Source organism: Lactuca sativa, chromosome 4 (assembly GCF_002870075.4).
Source record: "Lactuca sativa cultivar Salinas chromosome 4, Lsat_Salinas_v11, whole genome shotgun sequence".
Taxonomy (NCBI): domain Eukaryota; kingdom Viridiplantae; phylum Streptophyta; class Magnoliopsida; order Asterales; family Asteraceae; genus Lactuca; species Lactuca sativa.
In genome coordinates this window covers 232,946,017-232,972,640 of record NC_056626.2, presented here as the reverse complement: position 1 = coordinate 232,972,640, position 26,624 = coordinate 232,946,017, and the positions used below count along the sequence as shown (strand labels likewise).

The window sequence follows — 26,624 nt, the reverse complement described above, 5'->3', positions numbered from 1 at the left end:
ATTCGAGGAAACCATCTACAGACATCAATCTTGGAATTCGTGTGGTAGTGCCCATAACAGAGTCAAGTTCATTGAAACGATTTTGACCTTGAGAATCCATTTAAAATCAAGCAAATTAAGTTCAAAACTAGAGTTTACGGTTGAAGAGGTTTTCGACCGTAAACTGAGTTTACGGTTCAAGGGCTTACGACCGTAAACAGGGTTTACGGTTTACGAGTTTACGATTTGAGAGTTTACGGTTTATGTGTTTGCGGTCCTTGAAATTTAGTTTACATTCCTTAAAGATTCAATGATTACGGTTCTTGAAGTTCTTGATTCAACAACCGTAAATGGAGTTTACGGTTGACTGTAAACTCTCAGAAATCCCACAAAAACGCGATTTTTCAGTAGAAACGATCCCCTTCACCAAGTAGACACTTCCAGCAGGTTTAAACTCCAAAGATATCGGTTGAAATAGCCCAAAAATAATCCAAACATCAATTGAAAGAAGCTTTAACACCAGTTTCTACTCTGATACCAATTGTAAGTCCTTAATCTGGATCTATACCAGTAGTTAAACAACAATCAATCACAGAATACGAATAAGATGAAAGAAATCAAGCTTGCACATGATTATATTCAGAAAATCGTCTGGTACAACTCGATAGGACTCTATGTAAATGCAATGGCATCAACAACAACTAAATTACCTACACCTCCACTATATATATAAGACCAGACCGTAAACTGGGTTTGCTACCGTAAACAGGGTTTACGGGCGCAAACATGTTTATGGCCGTAAACATAGTTTACGGTCGTAAACACACAAAATGTCCAACAAACAACAAACAACCCTTAAACATAATTACAGACTCATTCTAAACCAAAAATACTGAAAGCCTAGACCAAACCATTTACTAGATCCTTCAATCTTTGTTGGGCCTAGGGAAGGGTGTGGTATTTCTTACGCCAGTACTTAGGCATCTGGTTGATAGGGATTTCGTCGTTATCAACTGAAAGAATTTTGTTATTCGGTTGAGTAAGACGGAAGTCTATTTTCAGAGCTTGAGGTTTGTAAGGTTAGAATCAAGCCTATCTATGTCAACTGATGACATTAGACTCCTTGTTGTCACATCGATTTGAGGAGTATTGGTTGTTAGGAATGACATGGTGTTTTATGTTCATGTTCTTATCGTTACTAGTTTTGTTTTTGTTGTTACCATTGGGTCCATCTTGTTTATGCTTGTTAGGTGTTCTAGTGTTCGCGTTATTATCGTTGCTAGTTTCGTTTTCGTTGTTACCATTGGGTCTATCTTGTTTCTGCTTGTTTGGTGTTCTAGTGTTTGCGTTCTTATCGTTGCTAGTTTCGTTTTTGTTATTACCCTTGGGTCTATCTTGTTTCTGTTTGTTAGGTGTTCTAGGGTTCGTGTTCTTATCATTGCTAGTTTCGCTTTCATTGTTACCATTGGGTCTATCTTGTTTCTGCTTGTTAGGTGTTCTATTGTTTGCGTTCTTATCGTTGCTAGTTTCATTTTCGTTGTTACTATTAGGTCTACCTTTTTCCTGCTTGTTAGGTGTTCCAATGTTCGTGTTCTTATTGTTGCTAGTTTCATTTTCGTTGTTACCATTGGGTCTATCTCGTTTCTGCTTGTTAGGTGTTCTTGGCAACACGAGGGTGCTGCTTTAAGGCAAGGGAATTCGTAATTCGAATTCTGTCAGGTCCTTCCACTATATATGGATGTGACCTAACCGCACATACTTAGGATTTTAAAAGGTAATTGAATGTGGGGTTCTGTCCTAATCAACATTCTGATCAGGGATGGGAGAATGATGCGGGATCGCACGTTCTTAGTTTATGGAATCCTATCTATATATGATACTAAGCTTCATATGGAAGCATCATGGTCCGTTCGTAAGGATTCTCTAGCTTCTCCGTGATTTACGGATTTGCTCGAATGGGGAAATAGTTTTTGATTATGTTTTCAATTTGCAAGACCTTTTTGTAAAATTTGTTAGATAAAGTTGATCATTCGAAACATATAAAAAATTTCGGTAGGGTTTCTTATCGTCTCTTCCTATCTAGTTGTCAACTCCCTTGTCAGTCATCTTTGTTGGACAATTTCTCTTGAAATGTCCTGTTGCACCGCACTTATGAAAAACTGGACTTACTTCTGGGTTGAGGGTCAGAGTGATATATAGGACCGGGGCCCTACAGTAGCAGGACGTGTGTCCCATCTTCTTGCACCTTTTGCAATAAAATTGCTGGCAGGCTCCCCAATGATGGTATTTACACTTTTTGCATGGTGGATTGTTCCCAAGGTATGATTGTCTCGATGTGGGAGGAGTAGGATTTGTAGGGGTAGGGACTGATCCCGCTTGTTGCCTTTTGGTAAGCCTCTGAGTCGAACTGACTCCTTTTTTTGTTCCTGAACTTTCATTTCATGTTCTTAGGTTTTGGTTTTTGAGTGCATGGGTGAGTTTTCCTTCGTTGGTTTCCTTGGTTGTTGTTACGGTTGAAATTACCGACACTGCTTCCAACTTCGCTTGTGTTGTTGGCATTGAAGTATGCCATGACGGCTGCCACGGCCGCTGTTACAGTGGCTTGGAAAGTGGCGGAGTCTATTTGTAGGACAGGAGCATGGTCAGGGTACTGGTTACCTTCATGAGAATACATAACTCTGTTGCACACGAAAAGTGATCTTGTGCGTACTCGTAGTTAGTTTCAAGTGAATTTACTCGTATAATCTTAATGTACTGGTGTTAATTGGGTCAACCTACATCCCCATGATGAAGTTATGGTAGAGGGTGGGAACATGTATTATCTGACGTAAGGTCCATCAAAATAGCACATAGCTAGCAATATGGTTAACGGATTCGGTTGTATGGATTCTTGGAGGATGTACTCCATTTGGTTTACTACTATGGGTTGCGATTAAGGAGTGTACATTTCACTTATATTAAGGGCATTACGGACCTAAGGCGAGTAGTGTGGTGATCCACTTTCAGCGTGTAAAGTGCATTGCCATTTCACATATATTAAGGGTTCCCTTTTGTGTTCCTTACGATGCTAAGGCTGTCCTAGCCTTGATTGCTATGAGTTATGGTCTCCAAATGACCATTTCATCTTTTAAGGAGTGTACATGGTCTACATAGTTTTCGGGTCCTACTTGTGGGTTTCGTAAGGCATTTGGAATGGTGTTCTTGTTACTTGTGGGGGATCGAATTTACACTGTTGCACACTGGGCTTTGCGTATGGTCTCCATTACTTCATGACGGAGGGATGGGAGTCAGTTCAGGTTACTTGTGGTCTAGATAGAGGTAATGCCTGATTCATTAGGGTGTTGGCTATTGGAATTAGGTGCATGTTAATTGTGGATCAGATTGTCTTTTGTGGAGATGCGCCCTGAACCGGGTAGGAGTCAATTCCTAAGCTCATTTTTGCATGGGTATTGTTTTGTTTCTAGGTATGTCTATTCCAGGAGCACCTATATGGGGTATTTATGTATCTGGGAAGAGAAAGGTGAAAGGGTCTCTGATCTACTATCAATTAGGTAGAGCTTCGCCAAGGGTTTCCTTGGCGCTTTCATCCTTGCTGGTCTCTTAGTCGGAATTCTCCCTTTCACAATTCATCTATGGGTATCCCTTAGGATCCATTTCTGGATTTTCCTCTTAGGCTTCTTTCGGTCTCTCCTTGCCCCATCCACAATCACCGTGACAGGGTAGTAGAAGTTTTGGCGAGGAATTTCAACTACGTTATTGGTGCAAGGGTCACGACATGAGGTATACGAGGATAGTTTAGGTGTGAGGGGGTTTATAGTATCCTAAAATACTCCTATAGTATTTTAAACTTGATGTTCGAATTCTAGTATTCTCTTGTGCGCATAGTTGTTAGGTTTTCAGTTTGTTGCAACACGACCATCACTCCCAAGCACATGTTGGTCATATCTCAAATAAATATAGTTGATCAGGCTATGTTTATCCCAGATATGATTAAATAACTACCCAGGTTTCACTGTAATGTTCAACCTTTAGTTACTTTTGGTTTCTTCTTGTTATTGTGACAATCGTCAATTTTCAGTCAAGTCAAAGTCAACTAAAGTCAACAAGTCAAACCGGTCAACTCAATTTGCCGTGAGTACTAGAGTTACTTTATGTAATTTCTAAACAACTCTCTATTCTAATGAGAGACCATAAATCGAAAAGTGTGTTCACCTAGATCTCCTTAACCTAAAACGGTGGTACGTGGAGAGCCAAACCGATAAAACAATGTTACATACTCACCGGGAGTATGCAAGATCCCTAATCAAGGCTTAACGGGGTTTAAGGACCTTGTAGTGCGTAGCCGGACACTCAAAAAGGTCACCAATGAAACCTCTCCCACATATCTCTAAGTATGTGAAACCTCTCCCACATATCTCTAAGTATGTGAAACCTCTCCCACATATCTCTAAGTATGTGAAACCTCTCCCACATATCTCTAAGTATGTGAAATCTCTCCCACATATCTCTAAGTATGTGAAACCTCTCCCACATATCTCTAAGTATGTGAAACCTCTCCCAAATCTCTCCAAGAATGTCAAATCTCTCCCAAATCTCCCTAAGTATGTGAAATCTCTCCCAAATCTCTCTCCGTATGTGAAATCTCTCCAAGAATGTCAAATCTCTCCCAAATCTCCCTAAGTATGTGAAATCTCTCCCAAATCTCTCTCCGTATGTGAAATCTCTCCAAGTATGTCAAATCTCTCCCAAATCTCCCTAAGTATGTGAAATCTCTCCCAAATCTCTCTCCGTATGTGAAATCTCTCCCAAATCTCTCTCTGTATGTGAAATCTCTCCAAGTATGTCAAATCTCTCCCAAATCTCCCTAAGTATGTGAAATCTCTCCCAAATCTCTCTCTCTATGTGAAATCTCTCCAAGTATGTCAAATCTCTCCCAAATCTCCCTAAGTATGTGAAATCTCTCCCAAATCTCTCTCCGTATGTGAAATCTCTCCAAGAATGTCAAATCTCTCCCAAATCTCCCTAAGTATGTGAAATCTCTCCCAAATCTCTCTCCGTATGTGAAATCTCTCCAAGTATGTCAAATCTCTCCCAAATCTCCCTAAGTATGTGAAATCTCTCCCAAATCTCTCTCCGTATGTGAAATCTCTCTCACGTATCTCTTTGTATGTGAAATCTCTCCAAGTACATCAAATCTCTCCCAAATCTCTCTGAGAACGAGGAATCTCTCTCAAATCTCTCTCGAAATCTCTCCCAACTTTCTATAATCACTCGGGGCATCCCGACCCTCGAAATTGGCGAAAAATAGCCCAAGAATGGAAGTCTACGCGAAAAACGGACTTAGGAAACGAACCCTCCGAACCGAAAGTACTATTCATGAACCGAACCGAAAGCACTATTCATGAGGGTCTGAACCGAAAGTACTGTTCATAAGCTGAACCGAAACCACTGTTCATCCGAACCGAACCCGGCCATGAAGGAGATCCGAACCGAACCCAGCACTAAAGGAAGGTCCGAACCGAACCAGCATAGAAGGGAAAATCCGAACCGAAAGTACTGTTCATTACTGTTCACAACAGTACCTTCGGTTCTAGCCAGCCTTCGGACCGAACCCTTGCCTTCGCGTCGGACCTGCTTCTCTTCGGACCGAGCCTCGGACCAGCCTCGCTTCGCTTCTTCCTTCTGGCGCGCCTTCGCTTCCGAGACCAGCCCCTCCGAGCCGTGCGCATCTGACCGAGCTTCGGCCTAGGGACCGAACTTCGGCCTAGGTCCGAAGATTTCCGCTGGAAATTCCACTTTTCACCCCGTTTTTGTGTATTTTTGCATTTTAAACCCATTTTTAATTATTTTAACATAGGATTTTCACCCAAAACTTTATTTTTAATTATAAGGCCCCTAAATTAATGATTTAATCACATTTTAAGGATAAAATCTTATTAAAAAGGAGTTGGTAAGGTACAAAAAGAAGAGTGTTGACTTTACCTTATTTTATGACACAAACAACCCCATACCCACTCCATGATTAACTCACACTCCTCCCCACCATACCTTGTCACTTCCTTGTACTTTTTTTACCTTCCCCACAAGCCATCTCCATGTTTTGAGAGCTAGATATCCATCCTCTCTCCTCATTTTCTCTCATTTGTTCTCATTTCACAAGAAGATCAAACTCCTTTCTCTCTCACTTCTCTCTCTAGAAATCCGAGATTCAAGGGCTGATCTTGAGAGTTTCCTCCACCTTTGGTAAGCATAATCCATTTCCTTTAAGATTATCTCGATTATTTCCACTCAAATCATGAGTATCTTACACAAACTCCATTAAATTTGTGTTAGAGCTTCGAATCTTCAAGCGAATCTTCAAGTGTTCTTGGGTTGAACACTTCTCTTCTTCAACACTTATCTACTGAAATCACACAAGGTGAGTTCATACCCCTACATTTTCATGTTTTCATAAGTTTTTAGGGGGGGAATACAAGTTAAAACACCAAGAACATAACTAAAATTTTCTAACAGCTTTCATCAGAAAAGTTAGACTCCATTCACGGACTGTTTTGGACACCTTAAACATTTTAGTTTTCAAAACTGTTTTAGGTGCATGTAGTTCCACTTCTTAGCTTTAAAATGACTACTTGCACATCTCCATACGATTTTTCTACAATTTATGGTGATTTTTACAAAACTGCCTATCATTTCAAACACCAATCCGGACCAGTCTGTGATTATGGACTTTTTCACCTAAGTTACAGGTCATTAAAAATCATGATAAAAATTATGAGTAAACTAGACACATTTTGGGAACTCTCAGAATTTACGGATTCAGTTTTCGACTTCGTATGATTTTTCTATGAATTTTCAAAAACAGTGTAGAAAGGCTGAAAATTTGTTAACAGCTTGTAATTTTTACAACACTTTGTATAATGTTGAGCAAAGTGGATAATGTCAAGTTCTAAGTATTGAATGTGATATGTTGTAAATTTTATCATCATAAACTGAAAATAAGTCATTCATGATAAGATTATTCATTCATTTAGAACACGTATATATATATAAACTATAATAAGCATAGTTTAATGGATTTTATAATCCTAACGCTTTTTCATAAAAGAGTTCTTATATATTACAAACGTTTTGGATAAAACTATAATAGGTATAGTTTTAAATACATCACATAACACACACGTACGAAAAGGGTACATTCATACAGAAAGGTTTTACACTCCCGCATACAACTTGTAAGCTTGTTAACCTAGATTGTGAGACATTCTCTTTCCGTACGTCCGAGTGCGGAATATAAAATCCTGTACGTTATAATCAGAGTCTCCTGGAGGGAGAACGTGATAGTTATATATAGATCTATATTGGGTTTGACACCCCACACCTTGCTGCTAGCTACAGTTGGACCTGCAGGTCTACGGGTGATAATTGTCATTTCAGTTATTCGACGCCTGAGAAACGTCGTGGCAGGTTCATTAGTCTTAAGTATGATTATAGCGGCTCACATAAGGATATAACAATACATAAAGTTTACGGGATTTTTATAAAACTTTAATGGGTTTTATGTCGATTTTAAAATCACTTTTATCTCAATAAGTACCGATATTACTGTCTACATTCGGTTTTTTTTTGGTATTTATGACTACACATCATTTTGAAACCACATTTATAACTTTAAGTATAGACGATACTTGTTATTTTCTCGGTCCTGAGACTTAGGACTACATATACATTAAGTATTAACAAACATAAGAATTTGCGGGAACATCATTTAATTCAAGTGCGTTTATGTCAATTTAAGCACATTTTATTTTCCTTTAATAAGAAAGGTTACTTATACATTTTGGTCGTCGGTTATGAGACTACATTACATAAACTTTATAAAGAAAATATCGGATTTTCTGAATACATATCATATCATTTTTACAAGGAAACCGGTCTATTTCTCCAATAAAATCTCTTATGAACTCACCAACCTTTGTGTTGACACTTTTCAAAACTACTTGTATTCTCAGGAATTCAGTGAAAACAGGAAACCAACAACGTTTTGAGGATGGGACGATAAATCTTCAAATAGTTCATTTTGTTTCATAATGTAATTGATTCGAATCATGTAAACATATACATTGGTGTAACTTTTTTAGTTATATTTATGATGGTTGTATTTACTTTGAGCACTATTATACTCATTGTTGTGATACTCTACATGAAGTCCTCCACCCTCGAACGTTTCCGCCATCCTTGGTTTGGGGGTGTGACAGTTATGATAATGGGTTTGTAATTATGTATACCTTTATAAAATACTTATCTTCTTAAAGTATACTTTTAGGCATAGTTTGTTTTAGTCCCATTGTATTTATAGTTGTATATATCGTACGGCTAGATATACCAGTTCACTATAAACAATGCTCTGATACTAATCTATCACACCCCCGGACCAGACGGCGGAAACGTCCGGAGGCGGGTGACTTCATTGTGTAGTATCATAACAATTGAATATAAATGAAATAGAGCAATCCAAACATCATACATTGAGATAACAGACTTACATGGTTTACATATTGTATTTATTCTTCGAGTTACACAAAAGATACATAAGAAGAAAACTTCAAACTACAGCTATATGGTCTTGCAACAACGTCCCTTGTTACATGCTTACTAGATCCCTGAGAATACATGTCGTTTCGAAAAGCGTCAACTAAAAAGTTGGTGAGTTCATAAGCATTTTTGTATAAAATCGTTTACACTTGTTTAGAATTGTTCTCATTGTACTTTCAAAAAATCCGATATTTTCTATGAAATCGTTTGAAGTCTTGCCTTCAAAATCATGGATATATGTGTGTATGTCATCACTTTTGTTCATCCTTATAAGGAGTGATTTTGAAAAGTCGTGTGATTTGTAAAAGCGAGCTGTGTATGAGAATAGTTCTTTTGAATAGTAATAGTCAACCATTTCAATAAAAAACCCTTATTTTCAAAAGGAAAATATGGTTGAAAATCTTGTTGCTCTTATCGAGTAAAATTGAGTGTGCGTTCTAGTTTGTCGTTATCGAAATCGTAGAAAATTCGTTTTCTCCGGAAAATCCTATATTTTCTGCTATAAAATATTCGAAATTCTACTTCCAACTATGTATATGTGTGGGTTAGTTTATCGTTTTCAAAATCGTTTACAAACGTTTACCATAGAGTCCTATGCTTTTTAATTTGTAAAATAGTAGTATTACGACTCTATACTTGTTAGGAGAAAGAGTCAACATGGAAATTGTGGACATTCTACGCGATGAAAAAGGACAGTCAACACAATAAATGTGGACCATCCATCACCTATCACGTGTAGGACAGTCAACACAACGTGCCAAAATTTATTTATGAGGTTTTCCTTACATAAATTTCTAATATAACACATTATAGTGATTACTTATAACCATACAAATCTGACGGAGTGCCTGTTTTGGCGTTTCTCAGGCGCCCTCGGTTTGGAAAATACATTTGTCACCTTAGACTGGCCTGTCTAGCTATAGCGAACAGCGAAAGTGCGGGGTGTCAACCCCGTATAGATCTATACACAAATTTCCGCTCTCCCTCCAAGGGACTCTGGCTATAACTCCTTACAGACTTAGACGTACACTAATATTTTTATATTTAGGTACTTTTGAGATTTGTCTGACTAGAATATTAACAACCTTTTGAGCAATCGTTAGAGATCCATTATTTGTTAGATAAATAATGAAATTCGTACTCATTGAATAGAAATATCGTTATCGTTCCATATTGTTGATTGTGCTCGTTAACTGGGTCCTCGTGTTCGTTCCTTTTCGTTTATTGAAAATGTGTCATTTTATTCACGAGAAAAAGTGTCAAGTTATAATTTGTATAAATTTATAACAGCAGGTTATGACACACATTTTCTGTTTTATGACATATAGAACATTACTTATGTTCTTCGAGGTTTTATGACAGCAGCCTATGACATGCAAATATTTCTGTCATAAAGGCTCTATTTGTATATTTTCTTGATGCAAACTTTTTTATCGAATATTTATAAAATACTTCCTGATAGTTTGCAAATAGTCACAAGGTTTCCATTTTCGAAAATTACTAGAAATGGTGTCCACTTATCAAGGTCCATTTTTATAACTTTTGTCTCTAGACACAAAAGCATAGATAAAGGGGTTAAGTTGAACACACCCAATACTTGGGAGACTCCTTTGTAATCAAAGTATCCTCTGTTCTTGATGAAGTTGTGAAATCTTACGTTCATGAATATATTACTAAAATAATAACTTAATAATATTTCACACACACATACAAACATACGTATACATGCAATTATTCAAGTATTTAAGCAAGATTTAACTTGTACTCTCCCCCAAAAGCATTAAAACATTGAAGAAAGGTGGGGTATGAAGCTCACCTTGAGTTGGTTGAGGAGTTGTTTGGAGTTATGGAGTGAAGATCTCAAGCCTAAACTTTTGGTTTAGATTAGGAACTCCTCTGTGAAGAAAGTTTATCCTAAGATTGATTATCACATATTATTATGAGTAAAATAATATGGATTTATCTTGAAGATTATATAAAATATTAGATGAGTGGAGAACTTACTTTAGAAAAACTCCAGGGAAGATTTGAGAATTTTGCTTCCAGCAAGATCCTTACTTTACTCTTGGGGATAAGCTTTTAAGAGGAAATGAGAGGAGTGAGAGGGAATGGATAGCCCAATCTTTCTTCTACTGTCGTGCTCAAGAGTCAGAAAAAGGGAGGGAATCTTTAGTGCATGTGGATCTGATGGTCCAAGCTTTGTTATTTGGTGGGTAAAGCATGGGATACTGTGATTTGCATGGGAAATGAGAATTTCATAAAATCACAAGGTCAACCTCTTTGTCCTTATCTTGATTTAGGATAAGATCTTCCTAAATCCCAAGCATTTACTTTTTTATGTAAATATGCTTAAAATAATTAATTTTAGCATAAAATAGGGGTTTAAGGGGTTTAAGATAGGAAAAATATGAGTTTGGAGTGATTTCCGGCGTCAAAATGCCTTAAAATGGTGAAAAAGTCCGAAAATGACCAAAATCCGGAGTGGGGGTTGGTTCCTACGAGGGTCCGAAGTCCAAACAAAATTTCTTGAGTCAGTTGCAAGGTTCTGGAGTCATCAGGTGAGATCCGGAGTGACTTTATAGGGTCCGAAGTCGCATGCGAGTCAGGGCAAAGCCAGCATTCCAGACCGAGGTTTGAAGCCAGCTAGTAGGTTCTGAAATGATGTGAGGCGAGTCTTCCGGAGCAGAACCGAAGGGTCCGAACTAGGTGGTTCCGGAGCATGGGGGTTCCTCTTGGCTCCTTAAGAGGCATTCCAGACTAAGAAGGTTCAGGACCAGGAGGTTTCGGACCAAGAGGTTCCGGACCAAGAGATTCCAGACCAAGAGGGTCCTTTTGGGAGAGATTTCACATACTTGGAGAGATTTAGGAGAGATTTCACATACTTGGAGGGATTTAGGAGAGATTTGGGAGAGATTCACTATACTTGGAGAGATTTGCATCCTAACACTACATGGCTTCTTAGGAACTCATATTGTAAACTTAGGTGTGTTAGCACAAGCCTCACAATAATCCTTGCTTACTTGTGGATGAAATTTCCTAGCCAAAAAGGCTAGTTCTGACATCTAAACCCTAATTAGGGTTTCCAACTCGATCCCAACCCAATAGGCCCAAAAGCTAAATCCTTAGATCCATTAGGGTTTCATTAGGCCTAGTAGGGTTTCGCTAGGCCCATTAGGGTTTCGCTAGTTTGGCTCCACCCACTACCACCTCGGGTAGTTGTGGTCAACTGCAGATCACGGTGGTGGCGGCCACCTCACGGTGGTGGTTATGGCTCCTATTCCATTTTTGTCCAAGCATCCAAAAAGCAACTAAACGCAAGCAAAAGCACATTGCCACCCAACACGGTGGTTGGTGGCAACAGGAGGCAGCAGCCACCACCTCATAGTGGTGGTTATGAGTTTTTTTCATTATTCTACTTTCTAGTTACAATTTACAATGTTAGACCCCAAAACCGAATCTCCAATTTCAAAAGTCATCGGTGTTCGCTTCTTGTCAGCATAGCTCTTTTGACGATCCTGAGCTGCTAACATTCTTTCCCTGATTATTTTCAACTTTTCAGCGGTTTGATGAACCATCTCCGGTCCCATAAACTGCTTTTCCCCAGCCTCAAGCCAACAAGACGGCGTACGACACTTCTGTCCATACAAAGCTTGATAAGGTGCCATCTTAATGCTCGAGTGGAAACTATTATTGTAGGAAAATTCTACTAAAGGTAAGTGTTCATCCCAGTTACCTAGGAATTCCATGGTACATGCTCTCAGCATATCTTCAAGTGTTTGTATTGTTCTTTCACTCTGACCATCAGTCTGCGGATGGTAAGCTGTACTTAAACATAACTTGGTACCCAATTCCTCTTGTAGACTTTTCCAAAAACGTGAGGTGAAACGGCTATCACGATCCGACACAATCGTTAACGGAACACCGTGAAGCCTCACAATTTCTCTCACATAAGAATTCGCAAGCTTTTCCATAGACCATTTCTCCTTGGCTGCTATGAAATGCGCACTCTTAGTGAATCTATCAACGACCACCCAAATCATGTCGTGACCATTCTTTGTTCTGGGCAGTTTAGTGACAAAGTCCATAGCAATGTCTTCCCACTTACCCATAGGCACAGGCAATGGTTCTAAACTCTCGTAAGGTTTCTGATGTTGTGTCTTGACTCTCGCACAAGTCACACACTCAGCCACATACTTTGCAACATCAAGCTTCATCGTCGGCCACCAGTAGTAGGGTTTCAGGTCCCTATACATTTTAGTGCTGCCAGGATGAATTGAGTACATGGTTTTGTGAGCTTCTTCCATCAGAAGATCCCTAATTCCTCCTGACTTAGGTACCCAAATACGATCTTGGAATACCTTCATTCCATGACCGTTTGTACCAAACACCAACGTTTTACCCAAACATTCCTCCTTTCGGTCATTTTTCTCAGAAGCTTCCTCTTCAGCTTTCTTTATACTTTCCACAATGGTCGAGACAACTTCAATTATCAACGCTCTTGGCCTTCTCCTTTCAAGATTGACTTTCCGACTGAGAGCATCAGCAACAACATTAGCTTTACCGGGGTGGTAAAGTATCTCGCAGTCGTAGTCTTTAAGTAATTCTAGCCAGCGTCGTTGCCTCATATTCAATTCTTTCTGATTAAAGAGATATTGGAGACTCTTATGATCAGTGAAAAGTTTGCACTTCGTGCCATAGAGGTAATGCCTCCATATTTTCAGAGCGAAAACTACCGCTGCCAACTCCAAATCATGAGTCGGGTAATTCTTTTCATGCTCTTTCAGCTGTCGAGACGCATATGCTATCACCTTTTCTCTTTGGGTCAAAACACAACCCAATCCAACACTAGATGCATCGCTATAAACAGCAAAGTCTTCAACTCCATCGGGTAAAGAAAGTATCGGTGCCTCGCATAGCTTCTTCTTTAGCTGCTCAAATGCTTCTTTATGCTTATCACTCCAAGCATAAGTAGCTCCTTTGTGGGTCAAAGCTGTTAATGGAGTAGCGATCGAGGAAAAACCTTGGATAAACCTTCAGTAATATCCGGCTAATCCCAAAAAGCTTCGAATCTCCGTGGGACTTTTCGGTTGTTCCCACTTCATTACAGCTTCGATCTTCGCTGGATCAACCATTATCCCTTCTTGGTTGACCACGTGACCTAAGAATTGGACTTCACGAATCCAAAAATCACATTTGGAGAACTTAGCATACAGCTTCTCCTTCTTCAAGATTTCTAACACTTCTCGCAAGTGTCTGCCATGTTCCTCCTGGCTTTTCGAGTAAATCAGAATGTCGTCTATGAACACTATCACGGATTTATCAAGGAAAGGATTACAAACCCTATTCATCAAATCCATGAACGCTGTCGGAGCATTGGTTAGTCCAAACGACATAACCAAGAACTCGTAGTGTCCATATCTAGTTCTGAATGCAGTTTTCTCGATATCTTGCTCTCTTACTTTTAGCTGATGATATCCTGACCTTAGATCGATCTTCGAGAAATAGCTCGAACCTTGCAATTGATCAAATAGGTCATCAATCCTCGGCAACGGATATCTATTCTTTATTGTTGCCTTGTTCAGCTCTCTGTAATCGATGCACATTCTCATACTTCCATCTTTCTTCTTCACAAATAACATCGGAGCTCCCCAGGGCGATGAACTAGGTCTAATGAAACCTTTGTCCAATAACTCCTGAAGTTGCATCATCAGCTCCTTCATCTCCGTCGGTGCTAATCGATAAGGTGCTTTTGCTATTGGCGTGGTTGCTGATAGCAAGTCTATTCTAAACTCCACTTGTCTATCAGGTGGTAATCCAGGAAGATCTTCGGGAAATACTTCCGGATAATCACACACCACTAGAATACTCTGCATCAACTTCTTTTCCTTCTTAGCATCGATCACGAATGCTAAATATGATGTACATCCCTTGGTCAAACACTTTCTGGCTTTCATTAGAGAAATGATTCCAGAATTTACTCTGCGTTTGTCCCCATACACCATAAATGAATCCTTCCCAGGCGGGTTTACTTTAACTATCTTCTTCTTGCACAAAATTTCGGCATCATTGGCGCTAAGCCAATCCATTCCCAAAACGATGTCGAAACCATTTAGTTCGATAGGCAATAATTCCTCGTGAAACTTATTCCCATTCAGATCAATTAAGATGTTTTTCATACGATGGCTAACAGGTACAAACTTGCCACTAGCTACTTCGACTAATAAAGCATTATCTAGTCTATCAACAGGCAAAACTAGCTTTCTACCAAACTCATGCGAAATAAAGGAGTAGTTGGCTCCAGAATCAAACAAAATTTGAGCAGGTAATTTGTTTATGAGAAAGGTACCTGAAGCGACATCAGCTTCATCTTTCGCAGCCTCAAGTGTCATCTGGAAGGCTCTCGCCTTCGGCTTTGGTGGAATGTTGGGCCTAGCTGCCTCCTTCTTCTTCGGACAGTCTTTCAAAATATGCCCCTCTTCATTACAACCAAAACACATCCTTTTGTTGTTCGGACATTCATTGGCAAAATGTCCCATCTTTCCACACTTGTAGCAGGTTACATCCTCACTACATTTCCCAAAGTGCTTTTTCTTACACTTATCACACCACTTTGCTTCGCCTCCTTTTCCTCCAAACTTTTTCGAATCAGATTGCGAAAATTTTCCTTTCTTACCGGAACCAGATGTTCCCTCAAACTTTCTTTTCTCACCAACATCAACCTTGTCGGTGGTTCTCCCCTTGATCATGTTCTCAACAGACTTGGCAGCCCAGATAGTTGCCTCTAGAGTAAGTGCCTGACGTACTGGCACCTCGTACTCCCATGGGAGTCCCTTCGCATACCGATCCACCTTTGTCAGCTCATCTGGAACGATGCGCAAAGCAAACTCCATCTTATCGGTGAAGTTATTGGTGTATTCATCAACTGACATGCTGCCTTTCGTCAATGTCAGGAACTTGCTCTCCAACTCCAACAAATTTTGAGCCGAGCAGAATCTGCGCTTGAACTGCACCAAGAACTCTGCCCATGACAATTGCAGTGGCTCATTAGGGCTCAACGTCTTCCCTAGAGTGTTCCACCAACGAACGGCTCCACCTCGGAATTGTTGCACGGCATAGATAGTTTGCAACTTACCCCTGCAGCCACAAGTCATAAAGGCCAACTCCATTTCAGAGATCCAATCCATAACCCCAATCGGATCCTCCTTTCCATTGAAGGTCGATGGTTTGCAAGTTAGAAAGTCCTTGTACTTGCATCCCATTCCATCATTTCTTCCATCATGGTTATCTTGCCTAACTATCGGTGGGTTGGCTTGACCAATAGACCCACTGAAGTTTCCCCCTTCCGAGTGCCCTTCATTTAATTCAGGCTCCTCCACACGGATTGACAGTTCTTCACGATTCTGTTGAAGCAACCATCTAGTTTCATCCATCTGACGATCCAACATCGTCTGAATCATCATTTGCACACCAGCCATGGTTATTGGCTCAGGTGCTGCTGCTACAACAGGTACTTGTTCAATCACTGGTGGTTGATTCCTGTTTTCATCAGCATTTCCAACTCCACTTCTTGTTCTAACCATTTTGATCTACACACCGAATAAGGTGAAATTAGATCCTCAATCATGGTAGATATTCAAATCTTCCTTATCACACCGAAACGGTTACATGCTAGTTCTAAATTCGTAGACGCACGCTTAGAATCCTACACACATAAGGTTTCTAGATCCGGTCAGCAACAGACCATAGATCCGAACAAATAATTTCATATATGGCAACATATAACATTTAGCACATAAAAGCATTTTAGGCAACTTTCCTAAAATAAACCAGTGCTCATGTCTAAAACACAACAGACACACATCTCAAAATTCCACTTAGCATTCTAAGTTTAAGTCTAGAAATCCTACAAATTCCTAGTTCGCTTAAACTAATGCTCAGATACCAACTGTGACATCCCCAAAATCTCGGCCAGAAAAGACCGTTTTTCATTTATGCTTTTAAAATATTTTCAGAGTAAATCCTTTTGATTTGAAAGAGTTGCGGAATTTGTTCCCAAAAACAAAGCATGATAAAACAATGTTTACCAAAGCATTTCATAAAAGAAATGTATTTTTCATTATATAATCAAAACTCGGGGTGTCATGTTCCGATACAGACCAATAAGCATAAACGATAGCATTACAAGTCATTCAATAAATATATACATATACAGACTTGTAAACAAAATAACTGATGGTTCATCCATCTCATGCCCTCGCGCCACTTCCTGTAATACAAATAAAACTGAGTGGGTCAGGCTTGGGAGCCTGGTGAGCATATAGGGTTTTCAACCTACAATAAATAATCATATTTAATTTTCACCAACCAACAATAACCCAATTACCCATTCCCGTTATTCTCACTTTATGTCCCTAAAACAACTAACACAAGGGACCTAGTCTAAGAATATTTCATCGGGGCGACAACACATGCTTCGGGGGTACCTCAGCAATATAAGTCAAATAAGGCAACCATGAGGGGGATGGAGTACAGCGAATGAACACCCAAGTTCATTAACACCTACAGGTGGCGAACCTGCTAATGTTTCCACAAGACTGTCTAGAATAGCCAGTGGTCGTCATCTAAACTCCGCTAGATGACTAAATCAAACAACAACGAGGCCTCTCATCTGTTTATTACACACCAACTATCTACCCATGTTCTACCCAACATATTAGTAGATAAAAATATACATTTTTATACATAGTTTAAAAACCTGTATAGCATGCCTTAATCAACACAAAATCCACATAACAGATGAGGCACACACACACATAACACATATTTCATAGAAAACAAATCAGATCCATGAGATAGAAGAGAGTGAATATACATTCACACATATAAACAACAATATACTTAATACACTCAAACCATACTTGTATTATTATCGTGTTTATGAAAGGTAGTATACACTCACTTGATCAGAAGATGATCGGACAGCACTACGACTTGCAGAAGTAGTAATCCTCAGCAGATCTGGAAGATCTCCACAAAAATCGAACTTCTCGCGGGCAGAGCTTCGGCTCGGGAACCGCACTTCTCGGGATCTTCGGGATCTCGGGACTTGCCTCGGGACTCGGGAATATTACCGGGGCTTCGGGGTACTTCTGGCATGCAAATCGATGCAAAACGGGAGAGAGAAGAGAGAAAATAGCAACCCTAAACGGTTGGCCCTTCAAATCTATTTATAGGGCAAATTTGGCCCTTGCCACGTCGTGGCAACCTTTTTCCACGTCGTGGGCTTGGTCGTCACTGCATGCGTCATCCCAAGTTGCATCTGGGGGCCTCCCGGAGGTGTCAGGACACTTGCCACGTCGTAGCACTGCTTGCCACGTCGTGGTCTCTGACAGTTTTGGGGTTTCGCGCCCCGAACTTCAGAAATTCATAACTTTCGCATACGAACTTCGTTTTCGACGTTCTTTATATCGCCGCGAAGGTGAGATTATGCTCTACAACTCTCGTTTAGACTCCATTGGCTAATTTTGACTTTATTTTTAATATATTATAAGTATATTACTTATATATTATCTTTAGTAGGCCGGGACAGGAAAACTTCGTTCGAAATTCATAACTCCTTCATCTGAACTCCGTTTCCGCCCGTCTTTCCGTCGTTGCACTACTATCGATGAGATCTTCAATTCTCATTTAGATCACTAAGGATAGATATCTATCTACCTTAAATTCACTATCTACGTCGCGCTGGGTCGCGCTGGGTCGTGCCGGTTCTGTCGCGAAACTTCGACAGGTCATAACTTCTTCGTTATAACTCGGATTTCGGCATTCCTTATATCTCCGGAATCCTTGTTTCGACCACTACAACTTTATGAAAAGATATCGGGTTTACCTCACACTTTAATTTTGATGCTTATTTTTATTCTTAATTAATCAAACCACATAATTAAGCAATTAAGCACAAAACACATAATACTCAAATAATACACTTTTATTATTTCAAAACGGGTTACAAAGGTTAACCTAGACTATTACATTGCTAAAAATGGCAAGCTCGGAAACACAGGCGTTACACGGTGGCCTTTTCTTGGTTTTCTGGCTAGAGAAAACACACACAACACATACTAACACCAAACAATCGGCTGAAACTAACACCCACACGCATTGCACACACCATCACTTAAAAGCAGTGGTTGGCAGCGACAGCTTGATGGTTGTCGTCAACGAACACGGCAGCGACGATAGCTTGTCGTCAACGAACATGGAGAACGGCGGCAGCGGAGAGAAGATGTGATTGTGGTGGTGGCACTTTGACAAACTGAGGGAGAAGAAAAGATGAAGTGAAGTAGCAACAACGGAGGGGGATGACAGCGGCATAAAGAGGCTCCATGACGACAAAGTACCAGCGATTAGGTGGCGATCGCCTCACAAAGGCGGCAGATGGATGGTCAGAGTGGTTCATGTCTTCATCAGGGTGGCACAACGGTGACTCAGTAGTCGGAAAACCAAGGGGGTAGGGTGGCGGCCGGTGAGGGAGGCATAAAGGGGAGTTGACGGCTGTTCCTCCATTTAGGGTTAGGGTTTGTATCGATTATATACCCGAGCCGTACGAAACTCAATGCCATAATGTCAAGAATGGTCCCTCTATCTCCCTTTTCTTTCAAAACTATTCAACAATTTACCCTTTTACCCCTAGCCATCTAAAATCCCTTCAAATTAAATCCAAAATTTACCCAACAGCCCCTCCTTCTACAAATTGTTTTCAATTGAAGTCTTTATTTTACCATTCAGCCCCTAAGCCTCCAAAATCTCTTCAAGTTAAGTCCCAATAATTTACCATGTAGTCCCTGCCTTCATAATTATTTACAAAACCAATCTGAAACATACACTTTTAACCCCCAGTCTCTAAAATTATGACAATTAGCTCCTCGAGACCAACAAGTTACTATATAATTATTGATTTTAGGGCTACTATACATTCATTAATTTATTTATTTATTCATTTAATAAACAGGGTGTTACAACTCTCTCCCACTTAATTTAGATTTCGTCCTCCAAATCATTCCTTACTCGCCCAACCACTCTAGTAACATGGTCACCATCCTAGGCACACCCTAGCCTTCCCAGGGTAGCCGTGACCAATCTTCGCAAAGCCCTAAAATCCTCAGGTAAACGAATTCCTCGCAACAAGATCACATCTACTCCGTCTGAAATTAGTTGTCTTGAGATGGTCTGATTTTTCTGACATGCCACTCATACTGAATCATTATTGTTGAATCCAATCAGTTTACCCCTCAACTGACTACTTAACTTCTGATAGCTCGAGGTTCCCACTATAAAATATGATCACATACCTAATTATCCATGCAGATCACTTATACTTGGTCAAGGCTCAGCTAATCCCACTGTGATTGACTTAGCATAACCTAAGAAATCTATTACCCATCCATACCTGAAATTCTGAAATGCTAATACTAATACTGCCACCTTCAAAACACCATGTTGCCACATGGCTGCTTTCCATAATCTATCGTGACCTCTCTGGTCTCAATTCGTTTGTCAGTCATCTGAAACACCGGGTTCCGACCCGGCGGCGGAGCCAAAGGACTCCCACATAGTCGCCTCACACGACTTCCGAACAGAATCCCCTTCTATCAATAATTACCACTGGTTGTATTGCCCTTGTAGCTCTAACGACCTTCTGATCTAACTGATCGGTCTCATACGTCGAGTCATGACGTCACCAAATCCAAGGCTAAAAGTGATTGCTACCTAACCAATGGTAGTCTTATATCACAAACAATATTATACCGTCCATTGCTTCCCTTATCCCATAACTGTCGTGGCGTTCCTATGGTCGTATCGCTGGCTCAACTAGATCTAATCCATCTGGGTAATTCCGTAATCCATAAATCAATCTGTGGATTTGCAACGCCCTCACTGCTACACCCGAACTAGTGAGTACTACTGTTCCTTCAACGTCCTAACAACGTCCTCATGCTATCGACCAACCTAGTGAATGCTACGGCTACACTCGCAGACTTACATTACTCTATCACTATCTAACTGCTAGTGAATTCTACGACTACCCCCGCAGTTTTACAACACTTTCCAGGCTAACTGAGTGTTAGTGAATGCTACAGCTACCCCCGCAGTCTTACAACACTTTCCATACTATCTGACTGTTAGTGATTGTTATGGCTACCCCCGCATTCTTACAAAACGTTCCATACTATTTAACTGTTAGTGAACGCTACAGATACCCTCGTAGTCTTACAACACTTTCTAAACTGGTCGAACACGCACTCGATCTAACACTCATCTGAACTTGAATTCTAATTGGACCTCTAACCTAGATCTCTAAACCTGTTACCCAATGCCAAGGAAAAACACGAACTAAACATTGGAATGTTTTCCGAACTCCCAACTCATCCAATGCTCAACCTAGATGGCCACTTGACCACCATTCTATTCTGATGAGGATGTGAATCTCATCCTAGTTTCACACCTATTACTGCTCCTAAGTACCTGGTCAATTCTCCCCCACTTAGATTCGACTAAGTCTTCACGACACATGAGAGTTCAAGGATTCCCAATCCTTCTCGCTTTCTAGTATCCCACTGATGACAACCTGTGCTTACCAATGCTAGCAATAACTTACCAGTTAAACCTTAAGATCGCCCATCCTCTAAAATCTAGAAGAGTACTCTTGAAATCTGGTCCAGTCTGAAACCTCAATCTACCTCCCATGCTGACAGTTGGAGGCCTTAATCTTCACCCTAGCTGACGAATCCTTGTTCCCACTTCCAATCTTGCAGCACCACTGAACCCTAATTGAACCCAGCCCATGCAAAAATACAATTCTCTTGAACATCCAATGGCCAACCACTTATGCATCCAACACCCGAAACTGACACTACCCTCTTCATGCTACCAGTCTTGTCCTAGCAACGGTAGTGCCTTGAACTCCAAGGTTCTTCCATGGACAACTATCGACCATACCCGAACAAGGATAGAACCATTAAACTCGAACTGCATTGGAGAACTATCGCTCTAATCCTGACCTAATATCCTCTGAATAATACTCCTGAACGGATCCCAACAAAGATCCAGAATGATAACCGTACACGCGGAACCCACTCCGCAAGATGCATCCCTCCGTGAGTTCATCAAGGACTTTTCAGCATGAAAGATGGCATATATGATCCTTGATAACCCAAATACTAGGAAAAAACCGAACCGAGATCTACTTATCCAAACTCACTCATAATTCCAAAGCGATACGTATTCCAAACATCCATCTAGTAGCAGTAGAAAATGTAATACCTGCAACATCTGGAGGAATCCTGATCACCTTTTCCTAACATGACCAACCCCGCTACCCTTGTAGAACCCAAAACCCTTGGAGTGTCAAACTCCCTTGTGTACTTTCGTACACATGTTGCACTGACTCTAACCCTGCTGGCCTTTCACCCGATGATCAGAAGTCTTGGGTCTCTCCCCAGGACCCCCTACTATATGCACCTGGCACGACCCTCTCTTCTCAAAGTGCTCCAAATCGATCTCGCATCCTTGGACTTAAAAGTCATATCCTCTAGGGTCTGACAACCTGTCACGCTTACTAGCTCACTTGCCAATGGCTAAGCTGCGACAACTAGAACATCCTTTGTCCCTACAACGAGTCACAAACTCATCCTCGAAGCTTCTCAGATTCTCCAAGACTCTCATCGATTCGAGTATGGATCATGTGCTTTCAGTAGTACGGGCCCAATACTACATTCCACACCTATCCATACTTTCCTCAGAAATCCTCCCGAATCCTCCAAGTCACATCCTCAAACTGAGACACCCAAGTCTCACTAAACCTCACTACTAACCCACTGAAGCATATCCTAGGCTTTCCTAGGTTCCCAAACCCACCCAGTCCTCAGCTGCTGAAAGATTCCCAGTAATGTTAACTAGCTACCTTATGAACATAGCCACATGCAACAAAGATCAAATAATCCTTCGAGTAAAAGACTCATCCCTAGAACGGTTACACTCAGACGAGAGCTACACAATATGGTTAAGTCCATTACTCAGAGATTATCCGACATTTGTCCCATGTGAATTAGCATATTCACTTAGTAGATAACTCACATCACTATGAGTCCCACAAAGCAAGTAGCATTCAGACAATGGAAAATCTAACCATCATACTCCAATAAAACCATTTTATCTTCTAATCAGGAATTTGTACATGCAATATAAAGGCTCATACAATCAGGCATAACCTAAACAGGCTATCCTATTACTGACTGATCAGTACTATCATGCAGGTCTACAATCATATACAATAGGCATACAAGGAATCCTTCATAGATCCTTAGCCCTAATTTGGCATGCATTTCTTATAATCATATCATAACATAACATAGTATAACATGCATGGGTATCTTGGGGAAAACTTACTTGAGTTCAGCTGATTGCACGCATCGCACACCTTGTTCTTTTCAAGGTTCTTTTCTCTTTTCAAATTTCTTTTTATAAAATGATTTTACTTTTGAAAATGTTCATACCAAGTCCTTAGTTTGAGTTCAGACACACCGACCTACCCTGCTGAGCATACCGGGGTGCCTAACCTACCCCTATCAGATATACAGGGGTGTCCGACCTACCCCTCCGGTTTATCTCAACCGGTTACGAGGACTATTTCACCCCCTACTATTACTACATAGAAACATAACATAATCATATTGTTAGACATACTGGGGTGTCCGACCTACCCCTTGGCCCTATAGAATGGATATGGGGACTATTCCCCCTACTACCACTATCACATAACATCATATCATGAACATACTGCTAGGCATGCATGGGTACTGACTACCCCTTCGGTATCTTTCAACCGATATCAAGGGATATTTCATTCCTACTACTACTAACACTTATATAAGAGCATCCTAGCACATAGAGCATATCAGATAGACACAAACCAGTCAATTATCAAAAAGACAATCATCTCATACATAATCACCTACTGGTGGGCCGACATTGGTGCCTTAGACCCACTTCTACTGGAAGGTAACTCACCTCACATTGCTGAATTCCCGCAGACGAAACCCTGACTGTTGGATGATAGCTTCCCAAACTGTTAATATTAAAACAACATTCAATTAAAATTGGGTTCCAACACAAAAATCATAAGTCCATGCTTAGGTTAAAATAATGCTTTACCCCTATCTTAGCTTGATTCAACTCAAGGCCCAATCCAAAGGCCCAAAAGTTAAACTATGAATCAAAGCCCAATTATGGCCCACTTTTCCAAATTAGGCCCAAACCTTTACATGGTCTTATTTTGAGGCCCAACCATTTAGTCCAATCCAAACATTTGGCATTTCTAATGGTCCAATATGTAATAATCATGAAGGCCTAATTATGGCCCACCTATGACCCAATTTTCCAAATCGGGTCCAAACCCTCAAATGGGCCTTACCTTAAAGCCCATCCATATATTCTTAGTCCATAAAGTTTTTCTTGAATGGCCCATTATTAGCCCAATCACCAAAGTCCAACTCAAGGCCCAAGTGAAATTAGGGTTTCACATAAAATGACAATTAGGGTTAAGTGTTTCTCACTTAACCCGTTAGGGACTTAATCCATTAAGTCCATCACTCTACTAGATAAATCATATAGTATGATTGGGTGTAATTCACAATTCCATTCCAATGGCCCAAAATGTGGGTCCCAATAAGTCCAAGCCCATAATTCCAAAATTAGGGTTTTCTAAACCCTAATTAGGGTTTTCTAAACCCTAATTAGGGTTTCTAACCCAGTAGGCCCAAAATCTAAATCCTTAGATCCATTAGGGTTTCATTAGGACAATTAGGGTTTCACTAGGCCCATTAGGGTTTCGCTAGTTGGGCACCAACTACTACTACCTCGGGTAGTGGTGGTCAACGGCGGCTTACGGCGACGGCCACCACCTCATGGTGGTGGTTATGGCTCCAAGTCCATATTTATCCAAGCATCCAAAAAGTAACTAAACGCAAGCAAAAGCACACCGCCACCCAACATGACGGTTGGTGGTGGCAGGAGGCGGCAGCCACCACCTCACGGTGGTGGTTATGAGTTTTTTTCATTATTCTACTTTCTAGTTACAATTTACAATGCTAAACCCCAAACAACACACACACACACACTAATACAAACACAAACACACAGCCACCCTTATGGTGGCCGGTGGTGGTGGTGGTGGCCTTTTCTTGTTTCTTCGGCTAGAGGAAACACGCACAACACATACTAACACCAAACAATCAGTTGAAACTAACACACACACACACGCATTGCACACACCATCACTTAAAAGCGGTGGTTGGCGGCGACAACTTGATGGTTGTCATCGATGAATACGGCAACGGCGGCAGCTTGTCGTCAACGAACACGGAGAACAGCGGCGGCGGAGAGAAGATGCGACTGTGATGGTGGCGCTTCGACGAACTGAGGGAGAAGAAAAGATGAAAGTGAAGCAACAACGATGGAAGAGGATGACAACGGCACTAGGAGGCTCCATGACGGCAAAGCAGTAACGACCACGTGGCGATCGCCTCACCAAGGTGGCGACTGGAGGGTCACGGTGGTTCACGTCTTCAGCGGAGTAGCACAGCGGTGGCTCGGTAGTCAGAGAAGGAAGGGGGTAGGGTGGCGGCCTGTGAGGGAGGTATAAGGGTGAGGTGACGGTTGTTCCTCCATTTAGGGTTAGGGTTTGTATGAGTTATATACCCGCGACCTACGAAACTTAATGTCATAATGTGAAGAATAGTCCCTTCGTCTCCCTTTTCTTTCATAACAAATACATAATTTACCCTTTTAACCCCATCCATCTAAAATCCCTTCAAATTAAGTCCGCCCAACAGCCCCTCATTCAACAAATTGTTTTCAGTTGAAGTCCTTATGTTACATTCAGTCCCTAAGCCTCCAAAATCTCTTCAAATTAAGTCCCAATAATTTACCATGTAGTCCCTGCCTTCATAATTATTTACGAAACCAATTTGAAACTTACACTTTTGACCCCCAATCTCTAAAATTATGAAAATTAGCTCCTCGAGACCAACACCTTACTATATAATTATTGATTTTAGGGCTAGTATATATATATATATATATATATATATATATATATATATATATATATATATATATATATATATATATATATATATATATATATAATAAACGGGGTGTTACAATCAACTTTCAAGCCTCCCCTATAGGACTCAAAGTGCTTCAAAGGTTGTTACCACTTCTTCCTTCTATGGTTGTGTTTTAAATCCTTCTTATACTTGCAAGATTATACTTGATGGGTGACAAAATGTTTATGTTATTTTATAAAGCTCAAGTCTTCTGTTTGTCATTATTTATAGTTTTTGAAACTAAGTTTTAAATAAAACCCAACTGAATCCTAGGTTGGGTTCTTATACATCCAAGAGGTAGAAGAAATCAAAGGCTATGAAAAAGAAGTATTTTTCCCGTTTGTTTCTTGTTGTTTTTAGTTGCCTTGATTGGTTTGAATTTATATCCATCTATTGAGTTATTAGTTATGTTTTGATTTATATGCTTTCGTAGACCGCAGTTTTTGCGCATTTGTGTTTAACGACTCATAACCCTACATTTTTTATTATCATTTTTGATGTTATAGAATATTGTTGCTTATAAGAAAGCTACTCTATCTTACTTATAAGCAACGGTACTCAGTTTAGTTCGTTAAATAGAAAATGTTGTAATCTATTATCTATTTTAAGCGTATTTTATTTCTAATTTTTGTAGTAGTGATCCCAATTACTTGAAACACTCTAAATGTTAATTTGATTAGTCTAATTTTAAAATGTAGCCCTTTATTTCAAATAACTTTTGTTATACGTACACCCATTTAAGATGCATTTGTTGAATGGTTAATCTAAATCATTGGAGTATTTTACTCGCATGGTTTCATCCTTTTGCCTGTATCTAGGAGTTATCCTTATTGAATGTTGAAAATCCCTTCCTATCATATAAAAAAAAGACTCTCCTGGTCTCCAACA

At 40.2% G+C, this 26,624-nt stretch overlaps 1 protein-coding gene across 1 annotated transcript; it reads right to left on the bottom strand.

Annotated features, from left to right (window-relative positions):
• Nucleotides 1–1,080: 1,080 nt before the first annotated feature.
• On the bottom strand, nt 1,081–25,117 carry LOC111920668 (uncharacterized). The gene is made up of 4 exons (XM_052771094.1): nt 24,958–25,117; nt 24,763–24,846; nt 23,638–23,695; nt 1,081–1,657 (listed from the first exon to the last, which is right to left on the bottom strand). Exons 1-4 carry the CDS (start codon nt 25,115–25,117, stop codon nt 1,081–1,083), a joined length of 879 nt encoding a protein of 292 aa, XP_052627054.1.
• Between the last annotated feature and the right edge of the window lie 1,507 nt (nt 25,118–26,624).